The sequence below is a fragment of the Theropithecus gelada genome, chromosome 13 (genome assembly GCF_003255815.1).
Source record: "Theropithecus gelada isolate Dixy chromosome 13, Tgel_1.0, whole genome shotgun sequence".
NCBI classification, from domain to species: Eukaryota; Metazoa; Chordata; class Mammalia; order Primates; family Cercopithecidae; genus Theropithecus; species Theropithecus gelada.
The window spans coordinates 31,052,175-31,073,084 of record NC_037681.1 but is presented as its reverse complement, the minus strand read 5'-3'; the positions used below and the strand labels follow the sequence as shown (position 1 = coordinate 31,073,084).

Sequence of the window (20,910 nt, the reverse complement as noted above, 5' to 3'; positions counted from 1 at the left end):
CCTCATCCTGTCGTTCCCCATGCTTAGAACCGTGAAGTTCTTGTCCCAAGGATTCTGAGGGAGGAATCTGCTCTCTTTTCTCTTTGCTGTCCACCTCTGTAAGCTCTCATATTTACCAGGTTAAGTTTCTTAAACCACTGCATCTTCTTCTTCAGTTCTTTTTGTTCTTAAAGGTTAATACCTTTTTAGATTCATTTAGTGTCATTTGAAAAAGGCTTGACAGCGGTGGGGGTACCATTATTAACCGAAAGCTCTGTGTTTCTTAACATCAGTTTCAATTTGGTGTTTAAGTGTTTGCTTGGGGCGTCCCGTCTCCGTCTCCGCTAGCCCTTGATTGAAGGCACTCTGTCATTCATATTTGTACTCATAGTGTCACGTAGATTGACTAGCTTGAGGGGCTATTAGTGAGATAATGGCTTAAGGAATCTTACAGGTTTTTTTTTTTTTTAACTTGGCCTTATTTTTCTTGTTATTTCATTTCAGTCCCTAAATTATCTTTTCAAATAGTAAATCAAGTTGTCGCAGATAATAGTTTTTCTTTTTTAAAAATCTTTTAAAATGTTGAAATTAAATCACTCCATTGCTAATCTGATTTTTAAGAACAAAACACTACAAGTAGAGTACATTTAAATGACTCATAATTACTCACACAAATGCATGTAAACTTGGGTATGCAATTAGGCAGCTCATTATACTGCAAATGCAATTACATGCTTAAGGTCATGGCCACTCCCTCTGGCTCACCCAGTTGTTTCTCTTGGGTTTATGATCATTTATTAAGCCTCAGCTGTCAGAATTTGAAAATACATGCTGCTGCTAGTGGGGCCTTTCCACCAATAATGGAAGAAAAGCTGGAAAAGAAAATTTTCTTTTGAGTTTATATGCAGAGTTGGTTTTCTTTTTTTTTTTTTTTTTTTTTTTTTTGAGACGGAGTCTTGCTCTGTCGCCCAGGCTGGAGTGCCGTGGCCGGATCTCTGCTCACTGCAAGCTCCGCCTCCCAGGTTCACGCCATTCTCCCGCCTCAGCCTCCCGAGTAGCTGGGACTACAGGCGCCGCCACTTCGCCCGGCTAGTTTTTTTGTATTTTTTTAGTGGAGACGGGGTTTCACCGTGTTAGCCAGGATGGTCTCGATCTCCTGACCTCGTGATCCACCCGTCTCGGCCTCCCAAAGTGCTGGGATTACAGGCTTGAGCCACCGCGCCCGGCCAAAGAGTTGGTTTTCTTACTTGGCAAAATCCCATTTTCCCACCAGAGATGCAGGCTATGTAATTAGAAAAATTATCATTAATCATAATAGTGGTCAGTGATATTTATACTATATCTATATTTAGTATATATTTACCATATGTAGCTATGTATGGTGTGTATATACATTATAGTACAGCTCCATCATCTCTTACCTGCAATTCTGAAATTTAAAAAGCCTTGAAAATTTGTTTATAACTCTGTGGTGAACCCCGACTGGACCTGATTCATTAGGACTTCAACCTGTGTGAAATAATGAGTTTCCTTGTAGGTCTGTGTTTATCCCACATCACTGGTGTGAATATGTGTAGGTTTTGCTGCAGAGATGTTAATATCGTTTGATCATGGGCCACTGACCCAGACCTCACTGAAGATTTTTTGTTATATACAGCATACATACGGTATTACTTTTTTAAAATGCAAAACGTTATTTGTTTCAAACCCTGGCCCCAGTTGTTTCTGATAAAGAACCAGGGCCTCACTGCAGTGAGCTACGGTCATACTACTGCACTCCAGCCTGGGCAATAGCAAGATCCTGTTTCCCAAAAAGAATCATGGCCTCACAGTAAGGGTAACAGATTTGTGGTTAGACCTGGATTTAAATTCTAATAGGGGGCTGGGCGCTCTGGCTCATGTCTATAATCCCAGCACTTTAGGAGGCCGAGGTGGGCGGATCACCCAAGATCAGGAGTTCAGTACCAGCCTGGCCAACGTGGTGAAATCCCATCTCTACTAAAAATACAAAAATTAGCTGGGCGTGGTAGTGCACGCCTGTAGTCCCAGCTACTAGGGAGACTGAGGCAGGAGAATCACTTGAACCCGGGAGGCGAAGGTTGCAGTGAGCCGAGATTGCGCCACCTCACTCCAGCCTGAGTGACAGAGTGAGACTCCATCTCAAAAAAAAAAAAAAATTCTAATGGGGGTTAAAACCGTCTACCTCTTAGAGTGTGGGTTGCTAGTGCTATTATTGTTTTTATTATTGTTCCAGTTCCAGAACTGATATTTATATCTATTTTTAGAGTGTCCTCAAAATAGTTCTATAGTAAAATAACTAGATACTTGATATAGTTGCTAGGTGGTAAAAAAACTTTTATATTCAAACTCCCTGTTCCTGCTAGTCAGTAAATGTGGTTCTTACCTGTTTGATTTAATAGTGTCATCATAACATAAAAGTTTAAATTGAATTTCTAGGATTGTAATAGTATAAGATCACTAAAAGGTAAAAATGACAGTTCTCCTAACTAAACATCTTCTGTGTAATCAACCAGTTAAATATATAAATTTTATGTAGCATTACATTCTAACTGTTTAGTGTGGCAGTTAATCTTTACTGACTATGAAACCACAGCCTCTCAGTTGTTCAGGGCCTTGCTCAATTCCCCCTTGCAAAGCTATCTTGATCGGCCTCAGCAGATAAAGGGCTTCCTAGAACCTTTTAAAAATTTCTGTTTTGGCACTAATCCCATTGTATTGTACTTGATTGTTTTCCATACTTATGTTTGACTTTAGCACTTAACTTTTACCAGATGCTCAGTTAACTTTTTGAATGAATGAATGAAGTTGAAGAAATTAAGAATCATTTAGTCCTTCCACATAAGTATTGCTATATTTGAAACAACTCTGTTCCTTTTGGGTTTCATTCTACTACCTATTTTTATAGAGTATACTGTACCTGGAACATAATAAATATGGAATTTAATAAATATGTGATGAATAAAAATTGAATTAAAATCTATCTCGTTACGTTTAATGGTTTCAGTTTTATTCCTGAAATTACAATAACATACTTAGGTCCTTTTTCCATGTGATTCTTTTTCTTTCTCTCTTGTCTTGTCTTATCTGGTCTTCTCTGGTCTTCTTTCTCTCTCTTTTTTTTTTTTTTTAAACAGGATCTCACTCCGTTGCCCAGGCTGGAATGCAGTGGCGTGATCATGGCTTACTGCAGCTCAACCTCAAGTGATCCTCCCACCTCAGCCTCCGGAATAGCTGGAATCACAGGCACATGCCACCATACCTGGTTAATTTTTTCATATTTTTAATTTTTGTGTAGAGACAAAGCCTCACTACATTGCCCAGGATTGTAAAAGAATATTTCTAGGCTGGGCGCTCTTGAAATCCCAGCACTTTGGGAGGCCAAGATGGGCAGATCACCTGAGGTCAGGAGTTCGAGACCAGCCTGGCCAACATGGTGAAACCCCATCTCTACTAAAAATACAAAAATTTAGCTGGGTGTGGTGGTGAGTGCCTGTAATCTCAGCTACTCAGGAGGCTGAGGTATGATAATCGCTTGAACCTGGGAGGCAGAGTGAGCCTAAATCACGCCACTGCACTCCAGCTTGGGATACAGATGGAGACTGTGTCTCAAAGAAAAAAAAAATTTCTGAAAAAAGATAATTTCAGATTTAATGGCTGTTCTGTGTTATCAGTTATTTTCTTGTTTGTTCCATTAATAGTACATTAGATAATGAAATGCTTTGTCATACTCAGTAGCATTATAAGCAAACAGAAAAAAATGATGGCATTTGTATTGGGTTAGTAGACTTTGGTTCTTTGTCTGTAATATTAATAGTACTTTGTTGTTGTTTTAATCACCCTTGATCTGTTAAAACCATTTATCTGGTAATCCTCAGTCTTTTATTTTGTCTCAGCACAGCTTTGGGATGTAGCACAGTGATTTTTCTAAAGTAGAGTGAGGGAAGGAGTATCCTCTTTCAGCTCCCTAAGAGTTTATTTTTATTTGTATTGTTCTTCAAGACAGGGTCTCACTGTGTTGCCCAGGCTGAAGGGCAGTGGCACCATCATAGCTCACTGCTGCCTCCAGATCCTGGGCTTAAGGAATCCTCCCATCTCACCCTCCGGGGATAATAGTTGGGACTGCAGGTACATGCCATCATGCCCAGCTGATTTTGACAATCTGTTTTTTTGTTTTTTGTTTTTTGTTTTTTTGAAACAGGGTCTAATTCTGTCACCCAGGCTGGAATGCAGTGGCACAATCTTGGCTCATTGCAACCTCCACCTCCCGGGTTCAAGCAATTCTCATGCCTCAGTCTCCTGAGTAGCTGGGATACAGGCATGCACCACCACGCCTGGCTAATTTTTGTATCTTTAGTAGAGATGGGGTTTCACCGTGTTGGCCAGGCTGGTCTCGAACTCCTGACCTCAGGCCATCTGCCCGCCTCAGCCTCCCAAAGTGCTGGGATTACAGGTGTGAGCCACTGCGCCTGGCCAACAATATGTATTTTTGTAGAGATAGGATCTCACTGTGTTGCCCAGGCTGCCTTGAACTCCTGGGCTCAGGAAGTCCTCTTGCCTTGGCCTTCCAAAGTGCTGAGATTAGGCGTGAGCCATTGCACCCAGCCCCTAAGATTTTTAGTATTCACCCTTTCTCCTCCCCGCTTGTAGTCCTTTACAGAAATATATGAGAATTTTGAGTTTTATAATTAGCATCTTAAAGACAGATTGTAATCATAGAAGCAGTGATCATCTTGGGCACATGGCATGTATTTTCATGTCCTTTAAAATTGGTTCTTCTGCTCAAATAGATTGGCACAAGCAGATACTTTGCTGCATTTGAGTTGCAGCCTTCTTGTAGCATGTTGGTACATAAAGATTCTTTCATGTTTTGGAGAATCAAGTATTTCCATTTAGATTGGTTGATATGATTATCATTAAAGTTACTAAGGGAGCCGCATTGTCCCTTTCTAGCAATCTGATGAATCAGTTTTCAATTTTCTACTTTTGTTAATACTGACCTGTGAGTTGAAGAAATATTTGCTGGGCACAGTGCCAGTGCCTGTAATTCTAGCTATTCTGAAGGCTCTCTTGAACTCAGGGTTTCAAGACCAGCCTAGGCAACACAGCAAGAACCTGTCTCTAAAAAAATAAAAAGAAAAAAAGAAAGGCTTGTAAATTGACCACAGCATGGGCAACATGGTGTGACCGAAACATAGAATACAGCAATGTAACAGCAGGACAGAAAACTGGAAAGTTTGAGGTAGTAGTGATAGTCCAGATATGGCTAAAAAGGATGTTTTCCTCAAGTTGTAAAATGTGGAATTTAGAAAGTAAATTAATATATTTTAAAGGGTTAGTTGAGGTTTAACGTATTTTATGGCTGTGAAGGCAACAAAGACATTTTACACATTGACACTGTGGTCATTGTAGCTACATCAGAGAGTGTGACGTGCCTGTGGTTGAGCCTTCCTTATCGGCCAAGCCGGCCACTGTTTTGAAACTTAATGGTAGGCCTCTGAGGAAAGGTCTAATGTGGATAAAACCTGCAGTTTATACCAGTGTAAATCAGTCATTTCAACTTTGTTATGGTGGTTTTGATGTTTTTTTCTCTGAAAAGGAACTCAGGAAATGTGATTAATAAGGTCAACTACTAGATTTAATTTTGTTTTTGATGGAAATATTTTTTCCTAGAAAAGTTAATGGCCATGAATCTGATTGCGGAGATTATTTGCCATAACTAGACGTGTCCCCTGACAGGCAATTTAAACCACTTCCATTAAAATCTAGATAATCAGAAATAATGTTGTGAAACATTATAAAAGAGGGCTATATGAAAGTAAATTCACATCTAGACTGTTTTAGTATTCCTTCCCCTCACCTCCAAAAGTCAGTGCACACAGTATAATCTTTTTATTGTCTTGGAAGCCCATGTTTATGGTTGGTTTAAAAAGGTGGAACAGGCCGGGCGCGGTGGCTCAAGCCTGTAATCCCAGCACTTTGGGAGGCCGAGACGGGCGGATCACGAGGTCAGGAGATCGAGACCATCCTGGCTAACACGGTGAAACCCCGTCTCTACTAAAAAATACAAAAAACTAGCCGGGCGAGGTGGCGGGCGCCTATAGTCCCAGCTACTCGGGAGGCTGAGGCAGGAGAATGGCGTGAACCCGGGAGGCGGAGCTTGCAGTGAGCTGAGATCCGGCCACTGCACTCCAGCCTGGGCGACAGAGCGAGACTCCGTCTCAAAAAAAAAAAAAAAAAGGTGGAACAATTTATTTCGATGTTCTTTCGGTAGCAGTGTACCCTTGCATAGGAGTCAAGATAGATCTGACTTTCACCAGAAGTGTTCATATACCCAGTAGCCTTATGGTGAGGTATTTGCTTGTTTTTATCTGAATAAGGAATATTAGACCAATTTAGGAATACTTTTGCCACAGAGGACCCTTTAAGTTTTAGTACTTCATGCATATGAAATTCGAATGTGTTTTATACATGAATAGATTTATTTATCACATAGTTATTGAGCACCTACTATTTGGCAGGCACTGTTCTAGGTACTAAAAATTCAGCAGTTAACAAAACAGATGTCTCTCCTCTCCTCAGAGGACAATATCTTGGATATTATATTCTAAAAAAGCAATAATAGCATACTTTGATCTAGTCTAGAAAAGAAAAGATTGCTGTTTTAGGGAGTACACCATTATCTGATAGAGCTTTGCATTTGCAGGTTTATGACTCACTGGAAGCAAATACCCCTGTAGTTACAAACGCCTCAACTCTCTCGGCTTCAGAAGATGCCTGTGATTTTCCTGGCTTGCTCATGTGCTCCTTCCGACATGAAGTCCTTTCAAATAGACTTATTTGGTGTCCCAGCCTTCCCTGGTTTTTTTTTAAGCCATCTTCCCCTTGGACTCAGTGTGCAATCTGAGTTCATTGCGCACACATTGTGTGTGCGTACATGTGCACACGCAAGTGCACACATGTGCTTCAGCTGCATTTTAAACTTCTTCAGGGAGACTGTGGTCAGTGTCTTTAATTTAGCACAGTGCTTTCTTTGTATGTGGTAGCATTTAGTTGTTGACTTCAAGCTACTATACTAAAATTGCTTAAAACCATGGCAGTTCTTTAAAAAAGTGTTCTATATGGAATTTTTTAAAAATGCCTTGCATTTCTTGAAGGTTTGTCTTTTATGGTTGGAGTCAAACCACTTAGTATGTAAAAACCTTTACTTCTATTTTTAAAAATTGTAGATTGCGCGAATATGAAATTTCTGTGGAAGACTCTTTATGCTCGAGTGTTTTCATGTTTATGAGTACCATAGCTGTGTTGGGGTGAAGAGAATCACTCTTTCTAATCAGGCAAAATATTATAACTAAATTATTATGGCCATATCTAACATTTTCTTTTTATTTGAAGAGGGTGTTAACAGGGGCTGTTTTTCTTTGTTATAACTCTCTTCCTTCTACTTTTCCTTCTTCAGAAAGTTCAAGCTAGATTTAATGATTTCCATTATGATTTCCGGGTTTTTTTCCGGTATGCTTGATCGTTACTGAAATAAACAGGTTAAGTCGTCACTGGAAGTTCCATTTTGCCCAAGCCCAGTGTTCTCTCATCGGAATACCTCTGGCTTAAGGGAGGATTTCACTAGCATATCTTCTCTGTTGACTGAGCAGATTTCCTTTGGCATACATTCACCTCAGTGGGTGTGGCATTTTGTTAGGAAAGGTTTGTAAAAATAGCAAAAATGTACAAAGCGATCATAGTATTTTATGAAAGTAGTTGGATTATGTTTTTTCATAGTTGGATTATAAACTTAATGATTCATATTTTATTAGTTGGTTATAATTCTGTTCAGCCTTTTGTTCCTCAGCCTTTCATTGGGATAACTCATGGAGCTTGGTCACCCATTTAGTTTTGAAGAATTCTTTATACAGAAATTTTAAAAATCAACTAATTATTTTTAAATGGCAAATAACAATTATATGTATTAGTTGTGTACAGCGTGATGTTTTGAAACATGTGTATGTTGTGGAATGGCTAAATTGAGCTAATTAACATTTGCGTCAGATCACATAGTACTTACCATTTTTTGTAATGAGAATATTTAAAATTTACTCTCAGCGATTTTCAAGAATACAATATATTGCCATTAATTATAGTCTAGAATTTTAGTTTTTAATGAGTTAAATGAATTAAATGAAGTGGACCATGCAGAATGGAATGTAATTGTCAAGTAATTAGTTGAAAAACCTTAAAAGAAAGTAATTTTGGGCCGAGTGTGGTGGCTGAGGCTGGCAGATTGCTTGAACTCAGGAGTTCAAGACCAACCTGGGCAACATGGCAAAACCCTACCTCTACAAAATAATAATACTAATAAATATTGTTTTTAAAAAAGGTAATTTTTCTTTTAGACCTTTGTTTGGCAAACCTAAAAAATCTAGTATACCAAATAATGCTTTTGTAAAATTCTAGTAGTATTTTGAAGGAAGGAGGTGATACATGAATGAATGGATGTTAATAAGTATCTGAATTATTTATCTGTATTTTGATAGTGCTAATATAAGAACATTCATTAATACTTTTGTGCCATAGACTGAGATTGTTTTCTCTTACAAGCCTAAAAATTTACTGATTTGTTTATTCTCTTCTGTTATATACTTGTTCATTATCCATATTGCATCTATTTGTCAATACTTCTGAGAGAAAAAAGGATTTAGAAATCATACTTAACAAAATTTGGTTATAAATGACTGAGACTTGGATGGTGTGGGAAACTGTGCCTTTGCTGACCTTCTCATAAATACCAACAGGTTTTAGGTCCTGCTCCTCGGTGGTGTTCCTTCTTAGACAACTTGACCGAAGAATTAGAAGAGAATCCAGAAAGCACAGTTTATGATGATTATAAATTTGTCACCAAGAAAGACCTTGAAAATTTAGGTAAAAAAAAAAATTGTGATAAAATATTATGTAATTATTTTATTTCTACTTTTTTTTGAGTTTTGAACATGAGAATTGGCTGAGCCATGTTTCCCTCATCTCCCAAATCTTCCCTTTCTGCCAAATCAGATATTAAACATATTATAAATTGCCAGATTTGTAACCTTTCTCCTTAGAGAAAAGTTTAAGTAAATTTAACATACTGAAGCCTTTTTGTATTTTAAATGAGAATTTATTTTAGCAAATAATTTCTTTTAGCATACTAGCTATATAGAGAAAACAAATTGTCACAAAAGCAGTGATTTTTTTTTTCCCAGTATTATCTGAAGTATAATAAGGTTTTGAAAATACCTCAAAGACGGCAAGTAAATGATTCCTGCCTCCCTTTTAGGTTTAATTATAGAAGACCCAATCTAAAATGTAGAAATGATACATTGAAACTTTAGATCTACAAGAACCTTAATAGTTACTTTATGTTTAAAGGTCATAAGCCAAGAAATGTCTTGAAAGAACAGCAAATACTTATGAGATAGGGCTTACTATGTGCAGGCAGTATTTTTTTTCTTTTTCTTTTTCTTTTTTTTTTTTTTTTCTTTTGAGATAGTCTTGCTCTGTCACCCAGGCTGGAGTGCAGTGGCCCAATCTTGTCTCATTGCAACCTCCACCTCCCAGGCTAAGTGATTCTCCTGCCTCAACCTCCTGAGTAGCGGGGATTACAGATGTGTGCCACCATGCGGTATGGTAAGACAGAGTTTCACCGTGTTGGCCAGGCTGGTCTTGAACTCCTGGCCTCAGGTGATCCATCCACCTCAGCCTCCCAAAGTATTGGGATTACAGGTGTGAGCCACCACACTCAGTCTGTGCAGGCAGTATTCTAAGCGTTCTACACATAACTCATTTAATCTTCACATCCCTATGGATTGGGTACTATTATGATTCCATTAGATAAGGAAACTGAGGCCAAAAAAAAAGAGATAAATGTACGTCGCCAGAAGTTTCAGTCGTAGTAAACTTGAGAGTTGAGCTTTAAATCCAGAGTCTATGCCCCTCCCCCAGCCATCCCAACCCCTGCAGGACATGTTGGGCCTGCTTGCCTAGCACTCCTCTAGGTTAGAGTAGATGGTGCTCATCTTGTTCTGCTGCTGCCAGCGGGCTACTGCAGAAGTTACTGAGAGTGGGAAAACTTAGAGGATCCATTCTGTACAAGGCAAGGCAACTTAGTTGTCTTTGGAACAAATAGATGTGCAACAACAGTTGAGTATTAAAAGAAAACAGAATCATGTTACCATTAGATTAATTAAACTTCCTTTTTAACCCATATCTCATAGCACAGTTAATCCAGGCAGAATTACTTTCTGTCAGTTACTACCAAAAAAGAACTGAGTTTAGCCTTTTAAAAAATGACTTGAATGAAATAGGACCTTCTTAGTGCAGTGCCTTCTTAAGTGTCTCCAGAGTAATTTTTATAATATGCTATGTCACACTCACCTACTTTCCTAAATTGAATGAAAAAAGGTCATTGTTCTTTTGTGGATTTTTTAAAAACTACTATATTTAGTACATTTTGGGTTCTTTTTCAGTCTCTTTACTGGGTTTATTTTGGATGAAGAAAGCAGTTATATAAGTTTAGGTATATTTTGTTAAAATGTAATTGTACTGCTAATTTTTAAAACTATAGAAATAGATATTCAACAAAACGACAGTCATACTAGAAAGCATTTTATGTATATTACTAATATCTTTTGATGTCAAATGAGCCTTTATCTTTTCCCCATAATATATAAAACCTTCTAAATAGATATCTTAAGAGTAGAAGTAAGTAATGAACTTCCCTTACTTCCTAAGATTATTTTTAGTGCAACATTAGTATATTGAAGATTTGCAAGTTCTGACTGTTCTGGATATGGCCTATAGCAGATCTTATAGCTTGGTATTTCCCACAGTGCGTTCTTTGGAATATTACTTCTGTAAAAAGGACTGGGGTAGATAGCATAGTGGCTGATATCATGGACACCACGGGTAGACTGACATGGGTTTATATCCCACCTCTCTCACTTAATATCTGCACAACTTGGCCAGTTCAGTTAGCCTCTTTAAGCCTTGGTTTCCTCATCTGTAAAATGGGAATAATATTGGTCCCTACCCATAGGGTTGCTTGGGGAATGAATCAGAAAATGCTTGGAAAATATTCAGCACCCTGTTATTTTAGGAGATTTGTGGCAAATAAATTTGGGAAATGCTAGATTAAACACAGTTAAATCAATTTCTTTGTCTCACTTCTTAGAGCCTTTAATATCATTATACATTGTAAATCTCCAAACATGGGAGGAAAGTATGAAACATTTCCCAAACTTACTTGACCATGGAGCCCTGTTTTCTCAGAAGATCTCTTGGGACTAGTGATCCATGGGGTTAACTGTAGGAAATGCTGCTGCATCCGATTCTTGGGTTAGGATTGTTTCACTGTGAAAAGCACTTCACTCGGTTTTTATTTATGGCCTGACTTGGAATAATTCTGTGAGATTAATAAAGGAAACAAAAAATTACTTGAATCACTGGTATATGTATTTTATAATGTAGTGGTTAATCAGACCCTTATCCTGAGGAAGGTTTAGAGAATATACATGTGCAGTTGTATACATTCACATTTCATTAAGGCTCAGCCCTCTTTTTTTAAGACTCCATTGTGAAAGTTCAAACCCCATAGTTTTATTTATTTTTTTATTTTTTTTCCATAGTTTTATTAACCTAATGAATTCTATAATAGTATTTTCCTAATCAAGTTTTAGAATTACTTTATGAGAGTATCCTAAATTTATTTTTGCTTTTTATATTGTTCTACAACATATACTATTTTGCACTACCTTATGATTTTGCTTAGTGCTTGATTTTCAGGTCTAGAAGGATGGGTATTTCTAAAATTTGGAAATTAGAGTAATGTTTTCCTTAGAAAGATAGTCACTTATACCAGAGGTCCCCAACCTCTGGGCCATGGACCCGTCCGTACCAGTCGGTGGCCTATGAGGAACTGGGCCATACAGCAGGAGGCGAGTGGCAAGTGAGCATGACCGCCTGAGCTCTGCCTCCTGCCAGCCATGACATTTGATTCTCATAGGAGCGTGAACCCTAGTGTGAACTGCACATGCGAGGGATCTAGGTTGTGTGCTCCTTGTAAGAATCTAATGCCTGATGATCTGAGGTGGAACAGTTTCATCCTGAAACCATCCCTCCCCCCATCCGTGGAAAAATTGTCTTCCACAAAACCAGTTCCTGGTACCAAAAAGGTTGGGGACCACTGACATATACCATAAATGTTCTGCATGTGACTACATCACATGTGGCCTTATTTTGAAGATAGTCTCAGCCTTTTTCTGTGTCAATATTTGCAATTAAGAAATAATTTCTATGACATAGTCGGAGCGTTCTTTTGTGACCACCAGCACCACAAGTTCTAAGTGTAATCTGTTACAACTGGGAAACTCTGAAAGGTATCGTTTGAGGCAGGGTTCTCAAATCCTGACTGGCAGTGGACTTTTCATTAGTCCCTGATGAGGAATGCGTATGTGATGTATTAATATGCATGTATGTATGTTTCTATATGGTGGTAGGAATTTGTCAGCTGTTCTTTCTTGGAAGACGGTTCTTTCTACTTTGTTTTTGTGAGTGTCCTTTGTTTTTGCAAATGGTGGGAGATAACAGTGTTTCTCCTCACTCCCTTCTCATTTCAATTTGGCAACTTACTGTTGATTCGCAGTATTATTTTCTAAATTGAACTGGTTTGTGGAAATAAAAAATCTGAGGACCACTCAGAGGGTGTAAGAGAATCCTCTTTGTCATGGTTCATAAGGACTTTCTCATCATTTTTGTGTGTAGTATTATAACATTAAAATAAATAAGGATGATATTGCTGAAGTTGATTGAATGTTCTCTATAGATATCAAAGAAGATTAGTAATTCTAATCCTCAAATTTTTACTCTGAAGTGAAATCTTATTATAATCAAATTGTGGTCCAAGAAAAACTGTTGAATTTTAATGAAGATTGATTGCATAAGGACCTGCTGTCTTCTGTTTGACCTTTCCCAGGGCTCACCCACCTCATTGGATCTCCTTTCCTCCGGGCATATATGCATGGGTTTTTCATGGATATAAGACTCTATCACAAGGTAAACAGAAAACTACAGTTATTATGTTTCAGGTAACTAATGAGCAATCTGTAGCCATTTCCTCGCTACTCGCACTTTCATAAAACATACATGGGATTTGTAGGGGATCTGCCTGTTCTTTGGTATAACTGTCATGGTGTATATGAAAATGATATTACTAAATACCATTCTTTTATTTTAAAAACTTTTTTCATTTTGAAAAGGTGAAACTGATGGTAAATCCATTTGCTTATGAAGAATATAGGAAAGATAAAATACGACAGAAAATAGAAGAAACGCGTGCACAGAGAGTCCAGTTAAAGGTAAATATTATAGTTACCATTGAATTTATCAGAGAAGAGTACTTAATTTTCATTTTGTGTATTATTCCAAAGAAATCTGCCATTCTTTTCTTGGTTTTCCATCTTTAATCTGCGTCTTTTGCTAATATTTTTGGTATAGTTTGTTTGTCATCAGTGTGTCATGTTTGTCATGAGGATGTAAAAACTCTTTACAATTTTAGCATTATGACCTCTGTGGTAATTGTACTGTGGGAAATAATGCTAGGATGATTGATATTGTCACCTCCACTAAAAACCTGATAGCATTTTTAAATGTGTTTTCGATTTTTGGAGTATCAGGGCTTTGGTAATCCCCATTTCTTACTGACCTTTGGCCGTATCTTAGGCTATTTGGATCATCAGAAATGGTCGACAGTCATAAACTGTACTCGCTGTCTGAGTACATAGAATTTAATGTAAAGAATGATTAACTTGGTATTCAAGAACTGAAAAGGCAGAACTGCTAAAGGATGGAGGAGAGTGGTGAACTACAGGAAGTAGCCACCAGCTCAGGGCTGGGGAGCAGCCTGGGGAATAGGAAGAGGAGGCCCTGTGGAGCTGGACTCAGGCTTCTGAGGAGAGGCCGCAGGCAGGTTCCAGGGCCCTTGAGGCATAGCAAGGATGTTCCCGGGAGCGTTGGAAACTGCAAACTGGAATCCACCACTGCTGTGGAATCATCTGTTGTTTCCAGGACAAAGAGTTGCTGTTGTGTGGTGCCAGCGCAGACAGGGAAGGGCAGGCCCTGCTCCCTCGCCTGCCTTGCAGTCTGTCTGCAGCCGCCTCTGTTGGTTCATTTCAACCACCAAATGATACCAGTGTTTGTAACTGAACACTGGTATGCGTACATACTCTGTCACTGTAAAAGACTAGTGACTGTTTTCTGCATTTACCCTCAGTACTTTTTTCTTTTTCCAGACTGTTAAAAGATTTCTGGTGTTTTTTGAGACAGGATCTTGCTTTGTTGCCCACGGTAGAGTACAGTGGCACAATCAGAGCTCACTGCAGCCTCCGCCTGAGCTCAAGTGATCTTCCTACCTCAGCCTCCCAAGTAGCTAGGGACTACAGGCGCACACTACCATTTCAACTAATTTTTTGTAGATTTAGTAGAGACAAGATTTTGCTGTGTTGCCCAGGCTGGTCTTGAACTTCAGGACCAAAGCGAGCCTCCCATCTCGGCTTCCCAAAGTGCTGAGATTACAGGCATGAGCCACTGCACTGCCTCTCAGTTTGCTTGGAAGAGGCTCTCAGTGCCCTGGGAAGAGACATGAGGGCGAGTTCCCCAACAGTGAGCTGGGGTTGCCGTTTTTGTGCCATGTGGCCCACCCGGCATCATCACCTGTCTACATTTCCTACTATGAGGATAATGAAATTTTAAAAATAAGAATTAGTTGGCTGGGCCCTATGGCTCACGCCTATGATCCCAGCACTTTGGGAGGCCAAGGCAGGCGGATCACGAGGTCAGGAGATCGAGACCATCCTAGCTAACACAGTGAAACCCCGTCTCTACTAAACATACAAAAAATTAGCCGAGCATAGTGGCGGGTGCCTGTAGTCCCACCTACTCAGGAGGCTGAGGTAGGAGAATGGCGTGAACCCGGGAGGCGGAGGTTGTGGTGAGCCGAGATCGTGCCACCGCACTCTAGCCTGGGCGACAGAGTGAGACTCTGTCTCAAAAAAATAAATAAATAAAATAAGAATTAGTTATCTCCTATTTATGAGATTATACTCACAGAACTGTTAACCTTTAAGCTAATATGTAAATATGTTAGGTTTTATAATAAAATAAAATATCAGCTTTTATTTTCTTTCTAGAAATTGCCAAAAGTTAACAAAGAGCTGGCACTTAAATTAATTGAGGAAGAAGAGGAGAAGCAGAAATCTACATGGAAAAAGAAAGTTAAGGTAAGATGTAAAAGTATCGGAAATCGTTTCTGCATTTTGTTGATAGTAACTTACATCTTTTTTATTGTCTCTTTTTACTTTAAAAGTACATGTAGGACTTTTTCTTTCCTGCTTATAAGATTAGTATATGCTTAAGATGGGAAGTCTGGAAAACAGAAAAGAATATCAAGAAGAAAACTATCCTTATAATTCTTATACCAGAGAAAGGCACCGTTAATATTTTAGTGAATTTTCTTCCTGTCTTATTTGTCTCAAAATTAGAAACTACAATAGCAAGAGTCTTGTATGTGTAAAATGTTTATCCTGATTCTTTAAAATAACTCAGGTCATTTCCCATGTTGTTAAAAATTATTTGTAGATATTTTTAATGGCTACATATTCTGTTCTATGAACTGATTATAATTTACTCAATCCTTCTATTGTTGAACATTTAGGTTATTGTTTTTCTTTGTTTATAACTCCAGAAGTAACTGATTTTTATTGAGACTTGGTGTTTTAGGGCATATATGCAGGCTGAAGTGTAACTTCTACCTGCTTTCCTTTATAAATGTGAAAATAGACAAAGATCAGTCATAAAATAAATAAAAGTTCGCACTTTGTTTAGTTGGTATTGTCCAGAGGTGAGATTTTTCTGGTTTCAGATAGATGACCTAGTAGCTTTGGGCCAGCTGTGTGGTGCCCTCGTGAGGTTTCTTTTGTTAGCTTATTCTTTCTCTGTCCTCTGGTTTTTAACCAGGTACGTGCATCTAAGATGAGTGAGCTCCTTTTGTCTTCGTTTCTGTTCATGCTCTTCAAAACCCAGGGACTGCAACTAAAGGATCTTGTTCCTAGCTCTTTGCACACCGGTTGTGTAATCTTGGGTGATTGCTCATCTTCACTGGGTCACAGTTTTTTCATCTGTAACATGCAAGGACCGGAGATGGGCATTCTTAGAGCTGTGATTTCCAAATGAATTCAGACTCAAGACTCCCCCTTGCTGTCTTCTGCTTCCTTAGCCTCTCCCTGCATCGCCTCATCCTCGTTTATTACATTCTTTAATATGTTATTTAAATTTTAATTTCTGGAAGCCTCTCAAGTAAATAGAGGACTTTTAGGTTTCCATTTTCATGACATGAATAATATGCCAATGTTGAAATAATTCCTCAAACTTATTAATATTTGAATTTATGTCTGTGTGCTATGGCTCTGCACCTTCCTGAGTTACACCAATGTGTATAAATGAATATGTATGTCTTTAAGTGTTTAAAATACAAGTCCTTCCTGCTGTGTTGACTCTCTCCTCAGAGTATTCACACTGATCTTCCTGTTAGCCAAGCCTAAGCATGATTAGGGAGGTAACTTTTCAGCTTTGTAATGTCATTTCACAGTAAAAGCTAAATGGAAGTGATCTTTGGGTGTACATGCCCTAAGGCTTCAGAGTCCTTATTATCTGATAGAGATGAGAATACGTAAGTTACAATGTAATGTTGCTACTTTGTGCGGCATGGTATACCAGAGCCTTTTGATAAGGCCCTGTGATTATCAAGATGCAGAAGTGCCCTTCCCTTCCCCCCATTTCTTTGGTAGACCTTTGTTGAGGTTGAGGGCGGCCCTTCCCTTCCCCCCATTTCTTTGGTAGACCTTTGTTGAGGTTGAGGGCGGCCAGAGAAGATTTAGAATACACAGTAGTGCAGGATGGTAGAAATGACCTTACAGGTTGAACACATGCAGAGCAGTCTTCATGGTCAGTAGGGAAAATTAGCGTTGTTCCATGCCTTTAAACATTTTTGACAAAACATTAAAAACTCTCTTACTGTCCATTATAAATTGGAAAACTAGGATCTTTTTAGTATATTGTAATTTAAAACATTAGGAATAAAGCGTGATTTTTTTTTCTTTGTTTTCTTTCTTTCTTTTGTCAGTAGTACTTGGAACAGTGCTTTTTTCTCCTCCTAAACTTTTGATATGGAGCCAGCATTTTTCTTTGCCTCAGCAAATTGTCATACTCATTTTCTAAGTTTAGATAAGCTTCCGATGTTTTATCCTTTGCTCTTTTGACATTATGAAATGTCTCTGAGAGTTCCTTTAATGTGAAGTTCTTTGCCAGCGTCACTTCCACTGGGACACTTTTCTTCTTCGTGTCACAACTGTTTTCCTCATTTGTTTAGAGAAGTTTACCATTACACGCTCCCCTCACTAAAGACGTAAAGAGTGCCAGCCAGCGACAGCAGCCACATTCCCTATATTCCCACAGCCAGCTCTTTCTTCTGTAACTCTCTTTACATTTGATTCACATTTTTGTTGTTGCAGTTTTATCTTGTTGATTAGTTCTCTCTAAATTGTACTTTTTTGTAAAGAGTTTGTCTTTGGTATCTAAAGAAGCAACGCAACAGTTACACGCATCCTGTCTGCATGAACCGAACAGGAAATTCATTGCGCATCACACTGCCAATGCAGTGACCAGTCACTGACAGGCTTTGAGAAGAGTGACCCATTATTTACGCAGGGATTTGTGGACTAAAGAGCTCGCAGCGGAGTTACACTTTATGCACATACTCAGTTGATGAACAGAGATAACTGAAATTTGAACCATCTTGTTGGGGCACCTGGTATTCTTTAACTACATTCCTTGGCTACTCCTTCCTGTTGGCACTGTGCGAATCAAGGACTTGCCTTTCTGTTATCTCCAGGCACATCTACGTTCCGTTGGTGTTCGCTGATTTTGTTGCTACATATTCTCTAATTAACTATCAGGATGGCATTTGATTATTTTAGAACCTATTTGTGGGTCACCCTGTAAAGAATTACCAAGCCGTGTACCATTTTACTTCCAGTGAAAAAAGAACCTTAGAAATTCTTATCTTCTTCCATCAAACAGCAGTTTCTCTTCAGCTCTTCATAGCTGGAAATGCGATCTTTGTAGCCATATCACGTGATAACAGAATTCTTCCAAAGAGTAGTATTTGTAAAATGTGCCCCTAATCTGCTTTTTGGTGACTTCCTAGCCCAAATCAGACCTATTATCAGAGCTCAGTTTCATTCCAGAAATATTTATATATGGTCTTTTGAAAATCTGAGGCTGTGCTTAGAAAAAGTTTGTATAATTTGTTGTTGAACAGTTTCATCTTAGGTAAAGTGAAGATCGTAGAAATCACTCATGAATTAAGGAAAGAATCCTTCATTATAATTTAAAAGAATACTTGAAAGAATTGCTAAGTCCCATCAGCAGATCGTTAGTCTCGCCTTTGAACTCAGCTCCTCAAAAGCTTGAGAGCTTTACTAGCTATGATACCTCCTGATTTGAAAGTTGGTGTCTTGCAATACCAATTTGAAAGGTATGTTTTGCCTTGTCTGCAGCTGAAATTTACTGGAGGGAGACAGTGAAAAGTGTTCCCAAATATTGCTGCCACTGATAACACAAAAATCTAGTAAGATGTTTACTGTATGGTTGATATTGAACCTCAAATGGGAGGTGGCCCACCACATAATGTCAATCAGTGGACATTATCCAAACTCAGAAATTTTGGTTGTATTAATTCTAGTTAACAATTAAGGACCAGTGCAGTAGCTCATGCCTGTGTTCCCAATATTTGGGAGGTGGGAAGATTGCTTGAGTTCAGGGGTTTGAGTCTGCAGTGAGCCATGATCACACCACTGTACTGCAGCCTGGGCTACAGGGCAAGACAGCATCTCTTTAAAAAAAAAAAAAAAGGGAATGTATTCATTCTTTCAACACATAGGTGTTGAATTCCCAGTAGGCACAAACAGCTTTGAGAGGCATGGGCATCTGTGATCTGTTTGATTTGTGAGGGTACGAGTTTTGATTAGAGCTGTTTTTCCTACAGGTATCATTTTTTGTGTATTAGCCTTTTTTGTCACTTTCTGGCTGTGGCCTTAAAGTCTCTGATGAATGTACTTTTCTTGCATTCTGCAACAGCTCAGGCAGGACTGTGCATGAGATCTCTAAGCCAGGGGTCTCCAACCCCCAGGCCATGGTACTGGTCTGGGGCCTGTTAGGAATCAGTCTGCACACCAGGAGGTGAGCCTTGAGCTTCATCTGTATTTACAGTCACACCCCATCGCTCACATTACTGCCTGAGTCCCACCTCATGTCAGATCAGCGGCTGCATTAGATTCTTATAGGAGCATGAACCCTATTGTGAACTGCACACGCGAGGGATCTAGGTTGCCTGCTCCTTAGGAAAATCTAATGCTGATGATCTGTCACTCTCTCCCATTAGTCCCCAATGGGACTTTCTAATTGCAGGAAAACAAGTGCAGGGCTCCCACTGATTCTGTATTATGGCGAGTTGTATAATTATTTCATTATTATTACAGTGTAATAATAATAGAAATAAAGTGCACAATAAATGTAATGCGCTTGAAATCATCCCAAAACTCCCTTGCCCTCCACCCCTGCTCCCCCTGCCACCATCTGTGGAAAACTTGTCTTTTGCAAAACTAGTCCCTGGTGCCAAAAATGTTGAGGACCACTGTTCTAGGCCATGTGTATTCTCTGGCTAGAAACCCATGGAAGAGATATTTTAGCAGTTTCAAGAATCACTAAATACCACTAAGAACTTATATTAAAGTAATACTTCATCTGTCTAGGGAATACAATTAGGTAAAGATACTTTGGGTTGGATCAGATTAGTTTTTACATCCAAAATATTATTTTTAAAGCTTTTTTAGTATCAATTTTTTTTAAATTACAGTTATACATACATAGTTTTAAAAACTAAATATTTCAGGCTGGACACAATGCCTAACACAAACATTACAGGCTCATACCTATAATCCCAGCACTTTGGGAGGCCAAGGCAGGGAGATCACTTGAGACTAGGAGTTTGAGACCACTCTAGCCAACATGGTGAAACTCTGTTTCTACTAAAAATAGAAAAACTAGCTGGGCATGGTGGTGCGCACCTGTAATCCCAGCTACTTGGGAGGCTGAGGCAGGAGGAGGATTGCTTGAACCTGGGAGGCAGAGGTTGCAGTGAGCCAAGGTCACGCCGTTGCACTCCAGCCTGGGCAACAGAGCAAGACTCCATCTCAAAAATAAAATAAAATAAAATAAAATTTCTGTAATCCCATCACTTTGGGAGGCCAAAGCAGGGAGGATCACTTGAACCCAGGAGTTCAAGACCAGCCTGGGCAACGTGGCGAAACTGCATCTCTACAAAAAATTAGCTGGGTGTGGTGGTGCATGCCTGTGGTCCCAGCTACTCAGGAGGCTGAGGTGGGACGATCTCCCTGCAAGGCCACAGTTAGCCGTGGTCGTGCCACTGCACTCCAGCCCAGTAACAGAGTGAGACTCTGTCAAAAACAAAAACAAAAAAAACTAAACATTTCTCCAAGGTTTTTTTTTTTTTTTTTTTTTTTTTTTTTTTTTTTTGAGGCGGAGTCTCGCTCTGTCGCCCAGGCTGGAGTGCAGTGGCGCGATCTCGGCTCACTGCAAGCTCCGCCTCCCGGGTTCCCGCCATTCTCCTGCCTCAGCCTCCCGAGCAGCTGGGACTACAGGCGCCGCCACCACGCCCGGCTAATTTTTTTGTATTTTTAGTAGAGACGGGGTTTCACTGTGTTAGCCAGGATGGTCTCGATCTCCTGACCTCATGATCCGCCCGTCTCGGCC

At 39.2% G+C, this 20,910-nt stretch overlaps 1 protein-coding gene across 4 annotated transcripts in view; it reads left to right on the top strand.

Moving 5' to 3' along the window:
* Positions 1 to 20,910, top strand: part of NOL10 (nucleolar protein 10) — a 115,774-nt gene that overhangs the window by 71,188 nt on the left and 23,676 nt on the right. For all 4 annotated transcript variants that reach the window (XM_025354156.1, XM_025354153.1, XM_025354155.1 and 1 more), the window contains 4 exons: positions 8,787 to 8,913; positions 12,998 to 13,077; positions 13,281 to 13,379; positions 15,210 to 15,299. In XM_025354156.1, coding sequence (XP_025209941.1) covers positions 8,787 to 8,913; positions 12,998 to 13,077; positions 13,281 to 13,379; positions 15,210 to 15,299 — 396 coding nt within the window. The remainder of the gene's footprint in view (positions 1 to 8,786; positions 8,914 to 12,997; positions 13,078 to 13,280; positions 13,380 to 15,209; positions 15,300 to 20,910) is intronic.